The following is a 22159-nucleotide window of genomic DNA, read 5'->3' as shown; positions in this document are numbered from 1 at the left end:
ATAAAAGCCTCCTAAACTAGCTCTGTTGAGGACTTTAACGCTTTAACGTTTAAATATAAAATATATTATTAATTATTTAATCTGATTTTCTTAGAAACTTCATCACTCTATTCTAGTAGCCTCTCTCATAACTCTCCGCTAACGAACTGTTATGAAGCAGATGAAAGTGTCACTTGAGTAAAATCCCTAATCTCATATTCATTAAAAACGGCACGAGAATACCTATTCGTTCTCATTTGAACTTCCTTGAAGAAATCTTGCATAACTAATGGTAAGAAGAAATAATTGTAGAAAAAGGGTTTCGTATTCTTCGCGACTCGTGGATTTTCTAGCATACAATTAGCAATATCTCTCATCTGATTAAAAAATGTAAGCACTAATTTTAATTTTCACTCTACAGTATGAATATCTTGGTTGCATCTGTTCCTTTTTTTGTGAGTACTTCTACATTCACCTGAAAAAATTGGTTTGGATTTATCTCTTTTTCTGGCCATTCGAGAATATTTCCGAAAAAAAGGTAAGTTTTAAGGACCGAGTTAGTGTCTTGAAGAAAAAGGATGCGCACGAACTGTGGAAGCCTTGTTCCGTTGCCAAATTACACTGCGCCTCTGCCAAATTATATTTTGATCCGTTTGCTGAGTACGAGGGTGAGTAGAAAAAAATCTTCAGTTTAGGCTGCTTACATCCTCGCTCAAAAATGTTTTCTTGCCCGTAAATGTTTATTTTCGTGTCTAGTGTGGCCTAAATGATGGAACAGTTGGATTTCACCGAAATTATCATGTGCCCAATGAGGGAAAGTCTGGGCTTTTTACCAGTTACTTTGAATCACCGTCGCGTTAGGACCGTAGGGTAGATATTAATTGCTAAATATAACGTATTATCGTTCAGTTTACTTTGCAGTTCACTTTTGTTTAATCAATCAAATTCATTTGCGTAAGGATATGAACACATACTGGTGCCTTCCCCACTCTAATCTTACGTCTTCTATTGGGAAGTGTTGAGCGAATGAAGAAGTACCCTATTAAGATGACGCTCAAAGCCTGATTAGTTCCCCACTAAGAGTCGCTACTACTGTCGTATCGTTCATGTCATTCTGTTCCAATAGATACCTCATTACTAGTGAATCGGTGTATTCAATCGTCGTATGTAGCTGTTCCCACGTCATTCCACCATTAATTTTTTTCCTTCAATGCTCAAGACGAACCTAACTCGGGATTATGGGTTGTGCAAAGTTTCTGCAGTTTTACCTGTCACCTTGGTTTTTAACGCAAAATATTAGTCGCAAAACATTTATTTGATGATTGATCACTGAACGCGTATTATGGCTAAAATGGTGCATCAGGAACTCGTGCGATTTGATATTTATTCTACATATTTAAACTCAAGGTACGCATTGAGCAGAAAAAAATCACGTGAGAGTCAGAGATAGGAAGCTGAATATAGTTGACATTTATTTCTTGTATAAAACGGCATTTCCTTTGAAATGAACTGAATTCTTGCATTAGTTTTCAAACAATAAGATGTTTTACTTTTTTCTCGTAAATATAAATTTTATAGACTTTGGTCATTTTATATTTATCGGTATCCTTGAATATTTGTCGAGTAATCCAATTATTTCCCTAATCAAAAAGCTTAGTTTATGTTTTTGTTATGACTTATCTAAATGAGTGGCACAGGTGGGGAAACACTTGATGGGTCAGGGGAACCGTAATGGCTTTTGAAGATCTCTATTTTCTCTTGTTCTTTATACTCCAATGGAAAATTAATATCGAAATAGTCCATTTTATAATGACCATAAAATTATTAACTTTAAACATATAGTTTCGGCACTTTCTGTAACTGTTTGAACATATTTTCTACATTTTCCTTGAGTTTACCTGGGTACGACCTCGATCGAAAACCGAATTTGGTTCATAATGAGAGGGAGGGTGTGAACTCTATCGTGCAGCACCCATATCCCACAGCTTGCAAAACTTTTCTTGTCAGGGTTTACTATGAATAAATGGAATAATATCGCAAAAATATTCAAGGCCTGCATGTGTGTGATGATGTTGTTAGAGCTGTCTCGGTTTTTTCGAAGTAACCTCGAGATGTCAGCCCCTTGCCTTCAAAAAGTATAGAAATACATTCGTAAATGATCGATTCTCACGTTCGTAACAATGTTTGACGCAAATGCTACGATGCGATGGTTGGTTGATGACTGCATGATGCGGGCCATCTGTTGTTCAGCATTGAAACGCGATCCATCGGAGCATGAGAGAGCCTCGCGTCAGGTATTTGGGAAGACTCCATTTGGAAGCGCCGTCGATTAATGGGAACGCGTAATGTCAATGTCGGTTCTATTTCGAGGCCTTGGGGTGTCCTCAGCCCAGAGATCGAGTTGCGGGTCGGGGGTATCAAGGCTCCCTTTTCTCGTATCACAATGTAAGCTGAGTTTAATTCGGATATCGAGGAGATAAGAACCGCCTAAATGCTTACGCTATTAGAAAATGCAGATTTGGATAGATTCGTGGAACAAGACGAATTATCTTCAATCCTATTAACATTTATGTGTCTTAAGTTAATTTGGGCCATTTCTGCAGTGAAGTCGGCTGTGACTTTCATTTTGTTTGTTCACTTGTAGACATGGGGTCAATAAATGGATTAGTTTTAGTGTCGTTGAGCTGAAGAATCGTATAGTTACTTACGCGGAATATTATTATGTTAAGTTTTTTTCTTAGTTAGATAATAGTTCCTAAGAATAAAATTATATTCAAGGCTCATAACCTTACTTGGAAGAAAAATCACCCGTCATTCAAGCCGTTAAGAATGTTATTGTTGCTCATAACGACGATTAGAAAACATTTGATTACATTTGCCAACATTTGATGTCTTTATAGGCAATTATGTTGTTCAAAAACTGATAAAATCGCATCCCCGTCCTCAAATCCGGAAAAAAAATGGGGCACGTTGGTATAGTGGTCCCATCAAATCAGAGAATCAGCTTACAGTGATCGAAATTTTGGATACCTCTTTTTATCCTTCACGGAATTTTTCTTTGCTAAATTGTAAATTTAATCTGAAATATCGATTAATAAGATTGAATTAAAGTCGAAATAAATGAAAGCTGAAAATTTGCTTGATGACAGAGTCGAAATGAATGAAAAAGTTGTTTAATATAATATAGATTTTGGTACGATTTCCTTAATAAATTAGGTACACCAAAAAATCAGAGTCTAAGGTGAAAATTAATCTACCAACTTCTTTTGCGTAATAACAAATAGCTCAGCTAGGAACGCAAAAGAAATATTCTCCCTTTAAAGAAAAAAATCGCAATAATAGTAATAATCGCAGTAAAAACGAAAGAAAAATAAAATCAAAGATTAATTTTGGCCTTTAACTACTCAAATGCAGTAGGTATTCTACTTAGGCTAATCTAGTGAGTGATCGAAATGAAACGAAAATGCCGAACAAAATTTTATTTTCTCTAAGCATCGCTGTATTGTTTTAAATCACTTTTATCTGCTAGTCAGGTTGGCTGTCGTCAATCCAATAGAAGTTTCCATTCGCAGCACGTTAATTTTCAGCGAAGAGCATCGCATCTGATCGCGTTCACCTGTCGCCCACAGTCAGTTTCTCCGCTCCGTCTCTCCACCAAGTGCGTTCTTCCGTCTTCAGTGACGGAGTAGCCAAAATTTGCCCCCGTTTCTATCTTCTAAATAGAAGTTGACGAACGGGCTCGACTCCTTAGTATTCTAAGGCCGTGCGGGACCCGGAAGAGAAGCCAAAAAAGAAAAGAAGTTGTCATGTGCTGGTAAACGCGGAACCATCTGCTGACAGGAATAAAGGAACAGGTACTGGGAAACGCTGTGCGGCATTTTTCCTGCACCGAACGGTCTAGAAACTTACCTACCTAGTCTATCGGAATTTAAGAGTCCAAAATTTGGCGGTTTAAATTTAATTTCTACCCGTCGCATCTGAGGGTGAGAGTAGTTTATTTGCTAAAAAAAATATAATAATTTCTCCCGCAGTAAAATTTTATTTCACAGCCATATTTAACGGACACACGTTTTTAATTTTTATTTCCATCAGAAAAATATCGTGCCAATCGTTTTTACTTCTCGTTTATTTCGTCGATAAGGATTTAGGTGGGTAAAGTGAATTAAAAAAGGCCTCTAATGATTTTATAAATTACTTCGAAAGACATTGAAAATCAAATTAACTACATAAAATTTTAATGGTAGGATGGATAAATTTTTAAATTAACACTTTTTCCAGCTTTTTTTTGCATAGTGTAACACCACTCGTAACGTTTATTGACTTCAATTGCTATGTTAATAACTCTAAGAGTTAAAGCGTTAATAACGTACTTAAAATTTATTTGTATAGTAACCTGTATGATAAGACGAAAATTAGGGATTTCCAGTTTATTGTTCGAGCATCTACATTCTACTCTTGATCTACATTTTTTTCCTACCCGCAGATGAGACTCATGGTAGTTTATCACAACTGGTGGATTTTTAAATGTTTCCAAAACAAATTTAGCGCGAAAACCCCGATATTCATTAACTTTAGTTATTAGAGGTGGTAGGAGAGGTTCTACGAAAAGAATAGGCATATTTTTTGGGTTCATAATAGTGAAAATGGCGCTTTTTTATTTTTTGGATTAGAACAACGCTTGATACTTAAGTTAAATCTGTTAAGATATCGGATTCGTATGGGTCATTAAGTCATTGCATTAACCAATATATTTTTTTGAAAATGAAATTAAATCTTTATTGCAACAAAGAGAAAAAATTGAGACACAATATCTTTCGATGTGACATGAAAATCTTACATGTTAGCAAAGCTGCAATAAGTAGGAAAATATAAATATGTACAAACATAATTACAGTAAGTAACAGTTTAAAGTCCGTCCTGCTAAATAATTGCTCTGCGGACCTTGTAAGTATCCCATCCGTACCATTATTTACAAACGCCAGGTCAACTTAAGCAAACGAATTGGACGCAGCTAAGTAAAACTGAAGATCGCTCGTTTCTATAGTAGACATTGTCACGTGACAGTGAGCTTATAGATACGATGAGGTGTTTCGTCAGAGAAATTAACTGACCAGGTTCTCCGATACGCCCATTTTGTCCATAAATAATGTTCAGTATTCTCGTGCAAACTTTACTTTACGGTTTCCTTAACTCTTCACCCGGCGAGTCCATGTGCGGATGCCGCCGTGAAAGTGTCGCCCACCCCATTCCCACCTCGCCAGTGGCAAAGCGCCACCCTTCCTCGTTGTACTATTTCCATCGCGACTCAAGCAGCGCGGCGCGAGTTACAGCGGGCGGGGGAGAAAGAAAGAAAATGGAGGAAAGAAATAAAGAAAGGAGAAAGAGGCACTGTGGGAGAGAGTGGTAAAAAGTGACTGAGGGAACGAGGAGTAGAGTTGATTTACGGGTTAAAAGAATAAGAAGAGGCACGGGGGATTTGGCGGGGTTCGAAGGTTCTCCCAACTGCAAGCGTGTGTCTACGCGAGAGGATACTTGTGCTATCGGATGCGTTTTTAGTGTGGAGGGGGGAGGGAGGGGGTGAGAGGGCGCACTTTGCCATTCGCGTGGATGTGAACGACCTCCGCGCTCCTCTTGACGAACCGCCCTTTTGAAAATATCGCATGCGGGGTGTGATAATGCAACTCGCCTGGCGGCACGGTTCTTAACTCTTTTGGCTGCGGCAGTCAGTGATCTCTCGCAAATTCCTTGGTACCTATTTCTACCCCTCTATTACTCAGGGGTTGCGAACCTGTTCGGTGAGTGTCATTTCCGAAATACTTCCTCGTTTCCAAAGGTTCGCTTTTACGTGACAAAATCTATTATAATAAAAAAACGGGCGATGTTCAATTCTACTTACCTGCGTATAATTCCTTTGCTATATTTTCTCCGGTTTTCCGTTTTTCGTGTAATATGGTATTTGGAGGAGGCGACCGACAGCTGAGGTCATTTGCACCATCAGGGAGGGGTGGGTATGTAGGGAAGGGTGGAGAGAAACCCGGCGTCGGCATTGGCCTCCTCATAATGAAAGGCGCAAAGGGGACCACGACTTGACGTCCCATTCGACGGACGGAGTGCAGCCCTAATGAAGTGTTCCACGTTACTTCCAAGCAGTGATCGGGCAGTTTCTGAAAATTCTATGCCAACGCCGGGATTTGAACCCCAGGGTTGGAAGCCAAAACTCTAGCCACCACAAAAACCCAATCCCCTTCGATTTTTGTGTAAATAATGTTATTAATTGGATACTTAGAAAGTCCGAATTGCAATTATCACGCGGGATTACAATTACGCGTTAATGTTGACCCGTGATGATGTTATAAACAATTGTTTAATACCGATCAATAGAAAATCGATCCGTTTTCACTGAGAGGATTCAGTGTACCAATTAGTAACGCTCAAGCTAAAAATATAAACTTAATTTATTTTACTGGATGTAGGAAATGCCAATGAAAGGGAACTTCTTGACGTGCACCGTTCCATTCAGGTGATATGGCACAGGAAATGAAAATTATGATATGCTCCTCCGTAAACTTAATTTAAAATAATTTGAATGTTGTCGAAGTCATCCATCTTCATGGTCGTTGGTACCGTTATCATACACATATTACTAGTGAGGTGTTTCTCCGCAGGATACAGAGCATGCGATTTAAAGTCAATATTTCTCTCCTCGCAAACTCGTGAGATGAGATTGGAGCGCTGTCGTAACTAATTGCATTCTTCCCAGGTGGATCGGTAGACCAAGACGTAGGTAATAATGCATTTTAAAAATGACACGGTCTGAATACCATTATGGCATATCACTAATAATGTTTTCTTTTTGTGAAATATTAACTGACCTACAATTTCCATGTCGTGCCCCTCGTGTGCTTGCTTGTTTGTACTCATAACCTGAATATAGTTACATGGTCCTGTGCATATTTTAATTAGCTTAAATGAATTTGTTTCCAATGATGCCGTGTTGTGTGTCTCTGTGCATTTGTGTTTTTAATTTCAATCCTGGTCTTAATGTTCATCCTTCATTTATCCTAGCTTTACCAAAGGTACTAATAACAAAGGCTTGCTAGACGTTACTGTGGTATTCTTTTTGCTGAGTTACTTTTTTGTGTAATATTTTTGTTGCCGCGTTGGATAATTCATGAGCTTCAATTTGGGCGCTTTAGAAACAACAATTGGGGGATAAAATACAGCATAAGAAATTTTGAGCGTGGTTTTAGCTCGAGCAACCCTTTGGTATTATTCCTTGGGAGTTTATATCAATTTTTACTCAAAGTTTTTAACTTTTCAATTCCTTGACTGCTTTAAAATTCAAATAAACGAAGTTAAAAATAAATTATCTACCTAAAGAATCCATTGCTTAATTTGCATATTCATTTTTGGTATTTTTGGTATTGGTAACATATCTATAAATATAATGCATTAATATTTTGGGTTTTAATACGCTTGCAGCTATTTCAAACATGCTTTGTTTGCTATAATTGATTTTTTTTAAATGCTATTGGTTGCTATGATGTACAGAAAACATGCGTGTGCCATCATTTTTATTATTTTTGCCTGCTTTTGAACCTGCAAGTTCTCATCCTGAAGGGTGAAATACATTTGATACCTTGCATCATTTTATTTTCATGCTTTATTTTTTTGGGGTCCTCGCCTATTTCTCATCAAATACAGAGTGAAAAAAAAGTGTCGCAAAATTTCAATCCAAGATTACAAATAATGTTTAAGTCGAAAACGCACCATTTCCAAACCACATAAACTTTGAGACAAGCGCTCCGATTGGCCCCGTTTTTTCCCTGTTGCCGGATGCTCCGGACAACTCCTGACTTTGAATGCTTTACCTGCCGGAGATCGCGATTTATCCAAGGCATCCAGCAATAAAGCAAACTCGCGGCCAATAGAAGTGCTTGGCTTATAGGTTCTGTACTTACTGCTGCTCCAAGTTTCTGTAGCATTTTAAATTCCTTTTCGAAAAATTGAAAAAATAATAAAATGCCATTCCTTTTTGTTCATGTCATGGAGTTTTTTTTTTCTTGAAAATCGAAAATAAAAGAAGCGATTTTTATGATATTATTTATATTTAGAAACCTACACACTCAGTATCATTTGAATTCCATGGTTTCACTTTTATAATTGTTGTTTTTTTTTCGTTCCAAAGATTTTTCCTAGTTAGGCATTAGCTAAATTGAAATTTTGTGACACAAATTTTCTCCACCCTGTATATTGTCGAGCATGCCGTAAGCGAGGCGTATACTAATCCATTTTGGTGTGTTAACCCAATAACATCAACTGCAATGGTGGAGAGCAGAAGCGGCTAGTAGCGGCTCGCCTGAATCGCCCTCGAGAGCGTACCCCAAGGCCGGGCTCATCTTCCGCACCAACAGCTTCCGCCAACAGGCTGGCTCCCCGCTCTCCCCCTCGTCTCCCCTCCCTCCGTGCCACTCCGCTTCCTCACCTGCCATACACCCCCTATCTCAACACCTCACCAACGGCCACTCAGGTAAATGGGCTCTCCCCTTCCACGGAGAATGGGCCGCTTACGAGGTTGCGGCATTGGGGCCACGCTGCAATTTCAACAAAACCCGATTTATATCATGTCATTGTTGTATGTTGTTGAGGTGGCTCAAAAATTATGTCTCGCTACTATTTTGGGTTTTAACATGATTTCAGCCATTCCGAACATACTTTATTTGCCATCCTTCATTGATTTTCAATGCTATTGATTGCAGCAATATAGAGAAAACGTAGGTGTACCTTCATTTTTATATGTTTTCCTCATTACCTCAACTATTACTCAGGAAATTGGGCTCTCCTTCCCCGAGAATGTGCATACCGGCCGCATACGAGATGGTCAAATGGGGCCACACCGTAACTTCAATAAAGCCTGGTTTTCATGCCATTGTTGACTGTTGTTAAAGTGGCTCAAAAATGAAATCTCACTTCTGTTTTTGGGTTTTAATTTTTAAGTGTAAATAGCAATGCATTTGGATAAACTGAGAGCGCAAAACGTTGAATTAACTATGTGGGTGAAGAATTTAGGTACAGATTGTTTTTTATTACTTATGAGAGATCGATGGTAAACCAAACTTTCATTAAATTTAATTGCAAAAGATAGGAAATTAAAATATTTCTCTTTCGCTACCGTCACTGTCTTTTCTACCTAATAGAATAAAAACACAAAGCCTCTGTCGTTACCGAGGTCCGTGGTGGCCCTGGGAAAATTGGGTGTAACAATAATTTCCGTAAAGCATGGTTTATGTGACATGCTTGATAGACTGTTGTTACAAGGATACGTTACAATTCGTGCTTAACACGATTTTTTACCATTTTGCTAATCTCTACGGCTAATGGTTTTAAATAGTTGTTTTCTTCGGAAAATTGCAATGACAAATCGGGGAATTTTGTTAGCATAATTTCATGGTGAAACCCGGTTAATTAATGTTTGCTTGCCTGCGGAATACTGGCTTTTTTTCCTATTTGGTTTAAGTTTAAGTTAACTATCCAAGCAAGCTGCATGCTAATTTATTCCTTTTTAATGAGGATATGAATCTATAATTAAAGGTAATGAATAATAAAAACTGTAAATAGGTGGCTGGCTTATGGCCATAAAATCTTCATGACTATGCCGCTCTCTTTTTTCTATTGCTTTAATTATATATTGATGTTTTCCACTTTAGAACCTTTCCTTTATTAAAATTAATATTTAATAATTTTTACACCGTGAGTTGGGATCATTTTACGACCCTTCAGTTTTTATTAAATCCGGAAAAATATGTATAAGTGGTCAGTAAAAATTTTTGAAGGTGTTTTAACTTTCTTTTCAAAATATTGAGCAGTTCTACGCCATTTATAATTTGCCATTTATTTTTATTGCTGACATGGGTTTTTATTCTCTCAAAACCAAAATTGGAGTAGCGTTTTTTGTGAGGAATATTAGCATTGTGAGACATATTATGAATCCGACGCATTTAGCGTTCATTGAACACCATTTCTAAATCCTGTTTCATTTCCATAATTGTTAATTTTTCAATCTAAAAATATTTCTTCGGTATCAATGTCTGACTTAACTATATGTGTATATTAATGTTTCTTATGAGTCAATTTTAGCCTTTTGATGGACCTTACGTTTTATAAGAATTGCCTGGTACATAATGGCGTATAAAACTTATGTAGGATTATTGAAAAGACAATTCTAGATGGAAATAAAATTCAATCTTGGTGAAACTCGCAGAAATGCAGTACTTTCCTTTCCCTGGGGCGGATTCAACATCAAATTTGGGGAGTGGATGTCATGACCTGGGTCAGGGGAGAATGGGATACCCCGTGGGAGAGAGGGGAGTTTGTTGCAGTATGGAAAGGTGCGTTCTACGATAAACAAAACTCAAACGTCTCTCATGTTTAGGACTTACAGCCATGCATTTGCATATACACTCCCTCTACTCCTTGTTATGTCAGGAACCCTCAAATGATATAAACTTCCTCGAAATTATTCAATTTGGCATTGCCCCTCTTTCTTACACGTCTTGTCTCCAAAGTTTTCTTTCCAAAAAGCCCCTTTTTTTATCAACAACATATAGCATCGTTATTTTGAACAACATAAAACACCAACCAATCAAATCATACATTTACTTATAAATTAATACAATCAAAAACCCAAATGACGAGCGAAATTAAATGAATAAAGTTAAATTAAAAAATGGATTTGGACAACTCTCGACGTTGAAGGGACTCCTTTACAGGGACACAAAAACAATTAAAGTTATAAATATTTTTAAAATTTTGATAAAATTTGGGGGATGTTCATTACATGATAACCCCTCCCCTGAATCCGCCCCTGCCCTCCTCCTTATCCTTACTTTAAGAATACGCATTGTTCTTACCACCGACGGAGTTCTAATTTGTCGTCCGTCATGTTTTGGGGATTTGCGTTCGCAGGAACGAAGACAGTGTCCGGTGAGGTGGTTGAGAGGAGGACGGTGGCGAGCAGCGTGACGCGTGCGGCCGTGTCATCGAGTCAGAAGGACGACGAACTCTTGGAGCAGCAGGCGAGGCGGCGATCCGTCGAGAACGACAGTGAGTTCCCCAATCTTATGATTAAAATTTATCAAACCCATAATCTGTTTATCGATACTTTCACTGCATAAACGCTCAACAATCACCAACCGAATCAAATCTGCTCATCTAGATAGCCCTTATAGTACTAGATGAGCGGATTTGATTCGGTGGGCGATTGTTGAGCGTTTATGCAGTGGAGGTATCGATATGTAAAATAGGATGTCTGTTTGTCTGTCCGCTATTCCTTTCCATACGGCTGCACGAATTGCGGCCAAAGTCAGTACACATGTGCATCTCATGCTCCGGAACCCCAGATTGCTACTTTCGGTAGAGTTCGACGCATCCTTTGCATCGTTTTCTCACTACCGAATCCTGCAAACTGTGCTCAGCGCCACATAGTACCCATTCCCCGCTCACTGCTTATTCGCCCACCTTCCGATGACATCCCCGTTCACTCTGCCATGCTTGTATGTCCTTATGCGCTCTGCATGCGAGATGAAGGCTGCTTTCTCGACTTCCAGTTCCGACAGTACCTTTTCTCGCACTTTCACAATTCACAGGTAACTGGCCCATGACTATCATTGCTGCCCTTTAAACACTGCATTCCGAAAAATCGTTTTTCTTCTAACGTTCTTTCAAATTTTCCCATTGATAAGTCAATATTACCAATAATTCCAAGCTCTAATTTTCCCCTTCTCTTTTCCCCTTCTCGAGCAACATCGTGTGGCCGGCTAGTGTGTAATATTTCGAGCCTCCCGCGTGGAAGACGTTGAAATTTACATAAATTGCCAAAAAGAAAAGATCCATCAAGGCTTGCCGTACCAAGTGGTACCATTTGCCTCACATGTTTCAAAAGTACTATTTTTTAAATATAAGGGTGCCAAAGGTTGAGAGAAAGCATGAGAAAGAAACCTGTGTAAAACTTTCGAACAAAATAAACGAGAATTGGTAATTGCTTACCATGAAGATACGTTTCGGATTTTCCCTTTTTATCTTATTTCTCTATTTAATTCAGGTCAGGTTGAATGATTATTTTTTATTTTGTCTCCATTAATATCATTGGTGATCATTTTGCTGTTTAGAGAACATCATATAGCCCTATTACTCACTGACCTCTATATTATTAACCTGAAAATATGCGTCCCCTGGTTTAACCGAGTCTCGCCGTAGGCGATGTTGCCTTGCCAGGTTACTTCCACGTATTTTCAGAAGTAGTAACCTTTATTATTGCGGTCCATAGAGTTTATGTCAAGGATTTAATCGAGAGGTGATCTTATATTGGAATCACTACTTCGTGTCGAAGGCCCCACTTATGGTCTGTGAAGTTTTTTTTTCTGTTTCAGAAATTAATTGGTAGATACACATTTGAGCAATCAGGTAACTCGATTTCCTGATTATCAGTAAAGATTCCAGGAGCGAAAATCATGAAACAAGTCTATCTACCAGGTTTGAGTTCCAAAATGGAATCCACGACATTTTTTATGGAAGATTAGTTCATCTATTGTGGGAATGTTAATGGAAGAGACAGCACCCATTGGGTTGTCGGCACCGGTTACTGATCCTCGAGGCTTGTTTCCAGCTTTAGACTGAGCGTGGGATGCAATTGGCCGCCAACCAAACACCCTTGAAGAGGATAGCGCATGCGGTCTAAGATTTCACCCTTTTTAAATTTATTTCTTTCTTTTCTTCCCATAAATAGAGAAATGCTAATCAAATGCGTCAGTTGGCGTCTCCCCTCCAGCCGTAATATCCAGATGGTCTGGAATTTTTTTAAAAGTCATATTAATAGCCAGTCATAGTATTTACTCGGACATTTATATCTGTTTCTATTTCCCTTATACTAAACAGCTACAAATGATGAGTAGCTATCGGAGTCAAATTTAAATTTTTTCTTTAACCTCAAGTAGGATTAGATGTTAGAGAGGTTAACACAGGAAGTAATTTTTACATTCTTTTTGAAAGATACCTTAAAATGTATTCATTTATCAAATATATCTAGATAGTGGTCTGATGTTCACAAAAAGTGATTTTTTGGTGAAATTTCTGTTATGTTGACTTCCGATTTGGTTTTTGAGCTTCTTGTTCCAGCATGGATTTTATAAGGACGAATGCATTCGAAGCCATTATAGTAGTATTCACGTGAAATTCATGTCATGTGTCATTGAAAATTTTCTAAAAACTTATAAAAATACAACTAATTTAGCAATCTCAAACTTTAACATGCGTAATTTAAGAATACCGGGACTAGCCACGGTGATATTTTTACGGAGTCACCCGCAATGTACAAATTGTGCGAAAAATCCACAGGGAAAAAAATAATTCGCCTTGACCAGGATTCGTACTTGGATCCCCAGATTTCCGGTCGAATGCTTTAGTCAGTTAAGCTATCTGTGGAAATTTAAGGACTACACTGGACAAGGTGGTATGGACTGCTTAGCATATGAATGCGACTAGCAGTCCAAGTCGCGTGCACGGCGCCACAGCCAAAGAGCAAAGCCCGAACTTATACCACATAGAGGCGGTCGCTCTTGACTGATTTGAGTATACCGGGACTAGCCACGGTGATATCTTCACGGATATCTTGTGGATAAATTGTGCGAAAAAATGATCTTATCTTGAATCACATGATGATTTTTCTCTTCATTTAATGAATATCTCCTGTGATATCCTTTAAATCCGCCTATTAAAAAAAATGAGGTGAGGATAAAGAAAAAAACTCAATTTAGGTTTCCAATGTTTTCGATTCTCAATGCACGTGTCATTCATAGATATTTTCGAGAGAAATTTTTACATCAAATAATAATATTTTCTCTCTTTATTGCTGTGATTCCACAGGGGTGAGCAGTCCCACGACGAGGAAGGGAAGCGACTCGACGACGACCTCCTCTTCTCGTGTCCGGCGAGTGTCAGACGACGAGCAGGAGGAAGAGGATTTTCGCGCCATCGAGCAGAGGACGGTGGTGACCAACGGGTCGACCAGCGGTCGCTCCTTCCTCGGCAACCAAAACAAGGTGACCGGCGTCCAAGACGTGCTCAGCCGAATGAGGGAAGCCGACAACGGTGAGTGCCTCGCAACGCAATCAATCTTGAAAACCACCAATAAGTACTGTTGGAATCACGGTGGGCGCCGGGAGGGGGTTTAAGGGAGATTCGCACCCCCCAAGAAAAATCTTGGAAAATAATTGCACCGGCCACTTTATGAAATTGAATAGGAGCATGTACCTAGTAAAGGAAAGCATTGCGTAAAAATCAACTTAAAATGTCCTATTTAACGGAACTAAAACTGGAGTCACTAGTGCAAGAACCAGATAACAAACAAAGGTGTAATAAATGCGAGAAAAAAATGGCTTTTGCATTCAGTGAGTTTAAGGGTTCAACTTTTTCTGATGAGCCTGTTTGAAAGTAATTGGTGAAAATAACCATTTCTGCTGGTAAAAGGGAGGAGAGACTTTATGTGTTTGTGGATATATTATTTTTGCAAAAATTGGTGATTTTTCTGGTTCTTTAACTCAGGTCTTCAATTGTTTTACTGTTTGCACAAAAGTTTCATCGCCATCTCTGATTTAAGAACGCCCCAGGAATGCCATTGAATGCACCCGGATGAAAAATTTTCTGCCGGCGCCCATGGTTTGAAATATGATTGCAAATATTATGGATCGGAAATATTATGGATCCTTACGATTTAGCCTGTTTTATCCAAGTCACTGATAATCATGCAGTTTATCAAAACGGAATCAAGAGTTTACATTTTGGAAAATATTCAATATTATTATAATTAACGAGTACCTCAGATTAGATGGCAATAATTTGGAGAGCCGAGTAATAGGTAGCATAATGACTGAAAAACTTTTTTGTGATCGACAAAAGGTTATTATTAACAGGAAACTTATGTAATTTTCAAGATCTTTGAAAATTATATAAGTTGTGGAAACCTTGGCCAGATAATAAAATTCTGTGGACCTTACAAACGATATTTAAAATTTGAGTTTATGTTTTGGATAGCATTAACTAGCTTTTCAATTGCCTTTACGAATTCATTACTCGTGTAAATTTTAAGAAAGTATTAATTTTGTCGCAATATTACATTCAAAACATTTCGACATGGAGAACCACCTTTCACACCCCTCAATGTGATCCAGTCAACTCTCCCACGCAGAGATTATGCTTTCTATACAAATATCTCAATTTTGAACACGCACCCCGAACCGGCATTTAAAGACTGCAGACCCCTATTCTAGAACAAAAATGGTTGATCTTGAATCGCATGATAATTATTCTCTCCGTATTAAGGATATCTCCAGTGGTTCCTATATATTGACTCTGAATATGATATGGTATAATCATTTTCTGGAGCACATGTTCTTTTTTTTCTTTTTTTTAATACTTAAACTCTCACTGCCCAGCGAGACGTTGTTAACATTCATGAACACCTTGTAACTCGAGTGCGTTCGAAGCTACCGACCCCTGTTCTAGAACAAAAATCGTTCATCTTGAATCGCAAGATAATTTTTCTCTACGTTAAAATGATAGTTGCTCCAGTGGTTTCTATAAATTGAACGAGAATATGATTATCCATGCTATCATTTTCTGGAACAAATGATCATTTTTTCTTTTATTTAAATAATTACAACTCTCATTACATAGAGGGCCCAGCGAGAAGTTGTCAACTTTTTTGCAATGGGCTTTGATTGTCGATATAGAACTCTCAACGACAGGAATATGAATGCCATGGCTGATGAAAAAAGCAATAGGGATTCCTATGCTACTGGAACTATCCTAGATATTGAATACGTCGAACGATTGATTTTAGTGATAATTTGAGTAATCTTTGGAGCTAAGACGGATAGGAAGGTATTTGGAGGATATTACCGGCGGTGCAGGTCATTTGCGCCTTACGCGAGTGTGTGAGAGGAAGGTTTTAACCAACTGACTAAGTCTCACCCAACTCACGGAGAAATTCACCTACGTGAAGCGCCCTCGAAAAAGTAAAATGATGTTGCATTGAAGGCCCAACGAGACGTTGCTAACATTCTTTGCGATCTTGGCTGCTAAATCGAGAACTCGGAGAGGTCTCAATAAGCGTTTCATCCCTCACCAATATCGAATACTAGTCTCTAGCTTGGCTCACCAGTAGGTACTCAAGCTAGCGCCATGAATTCACTTGCTTCTAACGCCCAGACGGTAACCCCTTTTCTTCCTAGCACGGGTCCTCTTAAACCCTACCACCTTTACGAGCCTCCGTGCATCACATGAGCGAAATCCCCGCTGACAGTTCTCAAGACTTGAAACGCAGACTCCTTGGAGCGCTGCCCCGCTGCCATCTGACATAATCGCCCTCAAATACCCACCAGATATCATCTGCGTGACTTAAAGCCCTCAGGAATGGCTGCCAATTTTATCCTCGGCGCAAAACGGAAACGAAAATTAAACTTTCATTTTATATCGTCCCTTTCCTCATCCCCGACGTCGTAATGCGTCTGTAGTCTCCAGACTTTTTTATCTTCCCGCCTTGGGATGCGAGCCTTCCGCTTTGAATGTATCCGAGATGTGCCACAAGGAAGCGCGTCATTCGCCTCAGCGTGGATTTCATCGCCGCGAGTTTCTAGGTATGGGTAACATTGACAGCGTTGATCAATGCCCCGAAATCCGGATCAAAATTTTAAGTAAACACACCGGAATAACTCTCCTTGTTGTTTTTTTCATATAAAATGTAACCACATCCGCAAGAAAATTCACCTTTACCTGGACTACCATTATGACTATTCAATATGAAAGATCATTACTTGATGCGAGTACGAAGGATTAACTGTAAAAATCAAATATGATTAAGGTCTGAAATCACTTCAAACGCGTTGCTGTAATGTTACGAAAGAATATCCTTGCCCTCAAGGAATGAGGTGAAACAATTTTATTTCACGTATAAAATCGTTTCAGGCTTGATTTTGTGGAATATTGTTATATCCATGATAAAAACACAAATCGCAATATCCACACTATTTCATTTAACACTTAACGACCGACCATTGCTTCGACACTTTGAAATTAAATAGTATGGAAATTACCATTTCTGTTTTTATCATAAAATTTTTTCACTTGACAAAATAATTTTTACAAAGTCTAATTCGGTTAATCAGCACCTTAACTCTTTCTTTAAATCGCGTAAAAGTGTTCAAATTATCTGAATGGACTAGACTTCAAACTGTATATTTCCATTCCCTTCATGGATATTTAGAATTTTTTCTGTAAATTCAAACGCTTTGTCTTGAAAATGTCTGTAGATTCGACTCCACAAATTGTTCGCGTGTCCGTGATGCACAACTTGGTAGAGCGTTGAGCTAGTGCCCGAGTGCAAATCTGAGAAAGCCTTCGAACGCGCACAAATAAATGTCCTCAAAATGAGAAGTGGTCTTAGGAAAGATGACCTTTTTTTCTCCACTGAATGTCTTAAATTTACACGCCTGTTTCTTAATAAGCCTTCCAACGTTCGACTTGTACTAGGTGAGCGGGGCTCCAATTTTATTCTTTTCTAACCCTTTCAATTGCCTTGGCAGTTTTTTTTTATTTTGTAGTTGATGTTTCATTTTCTTTCACGGCAGAGGGACCAGCTGAGGGTGACACAGCGGAGGACAGCGAGGCGAGAGCTCTGCTCAATAAGTTCCTAGGCGCCCAGGTGATCCTGCAGGGGATGGAGCCACTCATCAACGCCCAGAGCCCATCACTAGTGAGGCAGGTGGAGAAGCAGAGGGTGCAGAAGAAACAGGTAGGGTTGCCTACGTACCTATATCCTGTTATGTACCAATTACCTTTCTATACCATAATGTTTTTCGGGCTGCTTACTTGCTCGTCATTGGCCTATAACAACTCCGTGTCCGCATGACTTCTATATAAAACTTTTGTTAAAATGACAATTTCTACATGCATTTGAAAATAGGATAGCATTCTTAGAATAAAATTGGTGTACGTACATAACGACGGAAAAAACGCTTAATTTTTCATTTTGAACAATGAAATTGAGCGTGTAGTTTTTCCAAAAACTATTTTTTTCGGTGGAATTTATTTTTCCATTGATTGAAACTATTCTCGTGATTATATTATCGTGGAAATAAAAACAAAATTAGTAAGCTGGAAAATTTATTTGTGCATATTTTTTAGGCACATCAATCGCTCTAAAGATATGGATGTGTGCTAGTCTTTCTTGTAAACTTAATCGTATGATATTACAATCGTGATACTTCACAAATAATATTTTCCCTTCAGTCCTACCGCCAGAAGAGCGGTCGTCAAAAGACAGCACTTCGTAAAGAAGGCGCGCTTTTTGCCTTTCTCAAGCGTCTCTCCCGCTCTTTCCCATTATGTTTTTGGAACCAATCGTAGCAGCTTGTTTCACCACACCGCTGGTATTTCACCTCTCCTCCGTATGAAGCGCTGCTTCTCGAAAGCGCCGGCCGAAAAATATTTCCCGCCCTCCGCTCGTCCTCTGTTCTCTGATCTCGAAAGCTTAAACAAACTTCCGTCTCAGCCCAAGTTTCGGGTCAGCGTTTTCTCATCGTTGGAGTCGCATTTTCCATTCTCAGAGCCATCTCGCGAGCGGTCGTAGAGTTCGGAACGGTAGTCAAGGAGACCGAAGGAGAAATAACTTTCGCACTTACACGAGAGTAGCCTCGCGTATTTGTTTTCAATTTCGGTTCCGGGATTCGATAGTTCATTACTCTTCTGAGTGCTTGTTTTTCCCATCGTTTTCAGCATTAGACGCACTGCCGAGCAAGCGCTCCCTTTCTTTTCTGTTATCTCATGTCCAAATCCAGTTCATCTCCATCCCTCTTTGAAATGTTGGCTTGAAGATTTTTTTTACTGATTTAAATTGTTATTTAGATAATTAGTCTAACCTCTACTTATTTTACGGTTACTGTTCTTTCAGAATACTTCCTCCAGTTAAAAAAAATGGTTTTAATCTCTCACAACAATATCTCTTATGAGGCAATACAGTCTAAAAGTATGTTATGAAATTAATATCTCCATTATTTCCCTCTTTAATATAGAAAAAATTGTTTTTCCACCATGGTTTTAACTGTAAAAATGAGTTTTTACCGATTAACTTCGTATACGGACAAAATTAAAGAACCTTTTCAAACCAATGGAGTGATAATTACAATTCATATCGGACGTAAGACTATCATCCTTTTCATATGTATTATTATTTTGGAACTTTACATCAAGTGAAACAGTGACTTAATATAAATAAAGTATAAAAATTCCCTCCCTAATATTGTGTGAAAAGCATTTATGATGAGAACCGTGAGTGATAAATGTTTATCGTTGTGTAAACCTAATGTACCTACTTATTTTATTTGCTATATTCGCCTATTTTAAACCATAATGTACAAAAAATATTTTATGCCTTAATTATAGTTAAAAAATAATAGAAGTTATTTTAATTTTATCGCTACTGTAATGCTTACTGAAATGTGTCAGACGCTTAATGCTCTGTTGGCGTTTCTTCGTAGGATTTCTGTAGATAAAAATGGATTAACTATATCATGATTGCAGTTCGTCATTTATTTTTTCATAGAACAGTGCTTTTTTGGACTGTAATAATTTCTGGACTGGTTGTCCAGTTACAGAGAGTTGATTTCGTTTTCAAAAAGTAACAATCCGAGTTTTGTGTCAATGGTTGTATATAGGTGTTTAAATATCTGACGAAAACTGAGGGCTCCCACCTCTTCTCAAAGCTTGCCTAATTAGGGAGTTTGTTCAGAGCTGCGTAGTATTCAGCACGTTTCAATTCTGCGCACTAAGTTCTCAAGTGCCTTATTTCCAGTTTTGTTGCTCATCCTAAAAGAATGTTGGCTTTCGTAATGCTGTATTGCACATTACTCTCCGATTCCGTTATGCTGAGACCGAAAAATAAGTTGAAACTTTTCGTTTTTCTTTGATTTGGATATGCATTTCATACCCTCGCTATAACATTAATATGGCTTGTACGTTTGTTATCCTTAGTCTAAATTAAAATAATTTGCAACCGAGACTCAAGATGGCTTTCGAAAATCATCTTTAAAAAAAAATTAAAAAATCGGCGAGAGAGTGTTGACCCACTTAACGCAGAACATCTTTGGCTTCGCTCTTCTTCTGTTTTTTTTTCTGTTTCGGCTGGTCTCCACGTGTATTTTGATCGCTAATGGACGAGAGCGCGGGGCCAACTAAAGGTAGACTTTTAGTCATTATCGTCCTTGTCCCGCTAAATTGAAAACAAACAGTTATTCGACCCATGTCTTTTGCTACAGACGATAGCATCTCTTCCTATTATACGCTTAGCCTTTAGAATTCGGTATCAGCACACTTCGCAATTACCTTGGATTGTTCTTTAGCCTATTAAGACAACATTTTCCATGTTTCGTCGCGTTTTGTATCGCCTTTATTTGATCTTTTGTGTAAAAAATATCCTTAAAATAAAAAAGTATGTTGAATTTAGCAGTTACTGCTATTTTGATATGTATAAGCGATTTTTCTCATAATAATAGCATCCTAAAGGAATTCATGTCATCTCTTAGGCTGCAGTGGTGGGAAGGGAAGCTATGAATTTCACATTGATGCCTTCGGACATCAAGACATATATCTTAGCGCCTTTAAACTCTGATTACTTTATTTTGGCAGATTACCGTTGAAGGACACATTAATCGTGCGAAAAACTGCGCTTAAAATTATATTTGCCCACCTATTGTCGTAGAATATTGGCACGAATACTGTCAGCAGCTCATATTTTTATATCTATGTTGAAAGTTGTCTTTTGTTTATAGCATAAACAAATCTTATATTTTTGGCTTCCTAGTTCCGTGAAATCAAAAGAAAGAAAAAGTTTCCTGCTTAGAGGCTACGACTGGAGACAGTTTCACGAGTTGAGAAACTTAAATATTTTAATTCAAAGGTGATATAAATGGCTGATATCAATTTGCTTTGAGACTCCTTTTTCCTTCTTTCGGAAAAGATGAAACTCGTAGGATATTGCAACCAATTATGCATAGCAACCGTTTCGCCTTGGAGTTAATTTTATATTTCTCATTTTGAGTGGAATCTCTGTACGGTATGATTCGAGCGTTGAAATTGAATGCGCAACCTCTTGATTTTACTCATGATCCCAACCGGAGGCATTTCTCCAACCTCTCATGTTTGACGGCTTGTGTAAATATTTACTTTCAATTCCCCGCCTAATGTGAAACGCTCTTAGCCCATTAAACATCCTCGCTAGCTTTTCTCGAAAGCTGTTTTCTCTATCCCACTCTCTAATATTCGTATGCTTCTGGACATACCGATCACCGTTCATGATGTCATTTGAAAAGGCTATGCTCCTCAGAAGCGCTTGAATTACCAAAACCTGTCCTTGTAGTTTATTTCCCATTCCCTTGGTAGCTGTAATAATAACAGTACAATAGATTGTTTAACCTCATATGTTGGTTGCAAAATTGTGTTGATTTCGACTTTATTTCGTTTAAATAATGTCGAAAGCTATAGCTCGAGTTTCCAATTTGTTTCGAATGCTTGCCCTCGTCTTCGTAGACGTCCATGGTGCCCCTTCGGTATATGTAACAACTTTGCCCTTCTTGTTGTGCGGGTTGCCGAGTATCGTAGGAAGCAGTTGTTTATTTTTCTCACGAGTCATTCAGTGAAATCTTCTGCGCCATTTAACAAATACATCGGGGAAACCGTTTCGATCGATGCATTTACAAAACAAAGTAGATAGAAAAACTTTCATGTTTTCATTACGATATCTTTGGCTAAAACGAGCGACAGAAAAATTCTGATCACTTAAGAAAGACCTACCTACTGATTCAATTTTATTTTGCGTTAGTACCTTTTGTGTCGCGATATTACGATGGGAAGAAAATTTTACTATCGTCAAAATTACATCATCCTATAATTTTTCTGATAATCTTCGTGGCTAAGCATATTTTTTGCTCAAAGGTGTCTCTGTAAGCACCGAACTTTCATAAATGGAATTTTGAATTCCTGAGTTTTATCATAAATACTTTCTCGTATTCCCTCTTTGTGGGAATTTTCGCTAACGCTCCATTTGCAGAATTAGAATTTATTTGAAGTTGCA

The 22159-nt window shown here is 38.3% G+C and overlaps 1 protein-coding gene across 8 annotated transcripts in view; it reads left to right on the top strand.

Annotated features, from left to right (window-relative positions):
* Positions 1 to 22159, top strand: part of LOC124159450 (mucin-12-like) — a 271706-nt gene that overhangs the window by 181928 nt on the left and 67619 nt on the right. For 7 of the 8 annotated variants that reach the window (XR_006864964.1, XM_046535262.1, XM_046535263.1 and 4 more), the window contains 4 exons: positions 8318 to 8509; positions 10945 to 11082; positions 13900 to 14124; positions 17661 to 17824. Coding sequence is in view for 7 of the 8 variants with exons in the window: in XM_046535262.1 (XP_046391218.1) it covers positions 8318 to 8509; positions 10945 to 11082; positions 13900 to 14124; positions 17661 to 17824 (719 nt within the window). In the remaining variant the exon portion in view is untranslated. The remainder of the gene's footprint in view (positions 1 to 8317; positions 8510 to 10944; positions 11083 to 13899; positions 14125 to 17660; positions 17825 to 22159) is intronic. The other variant, XM_046535265.1, reaches the window with a different exon arrangement.

The sequence above is a fragment of the Ischnura elegans genome, chromosome 5 (genome assembly GCF_921293095.1).
Source record: "Ischnura elegans chromosome 5, ioIscEleg1.1, whole genome shotgun sequence".
In the NCBI taxonomy this organism is placed as follows: domain Eukaryota; kingdom Metazoa; phylum Arthropoda; class Insecta; order Odonata; family Coenagrionidae; genus Ischnura; species Ischnura elegans.
Note: the sequence above shows the minus strand (reverse complement) of the source record. Positions and strands in the feature narration are given on the sequence as shown.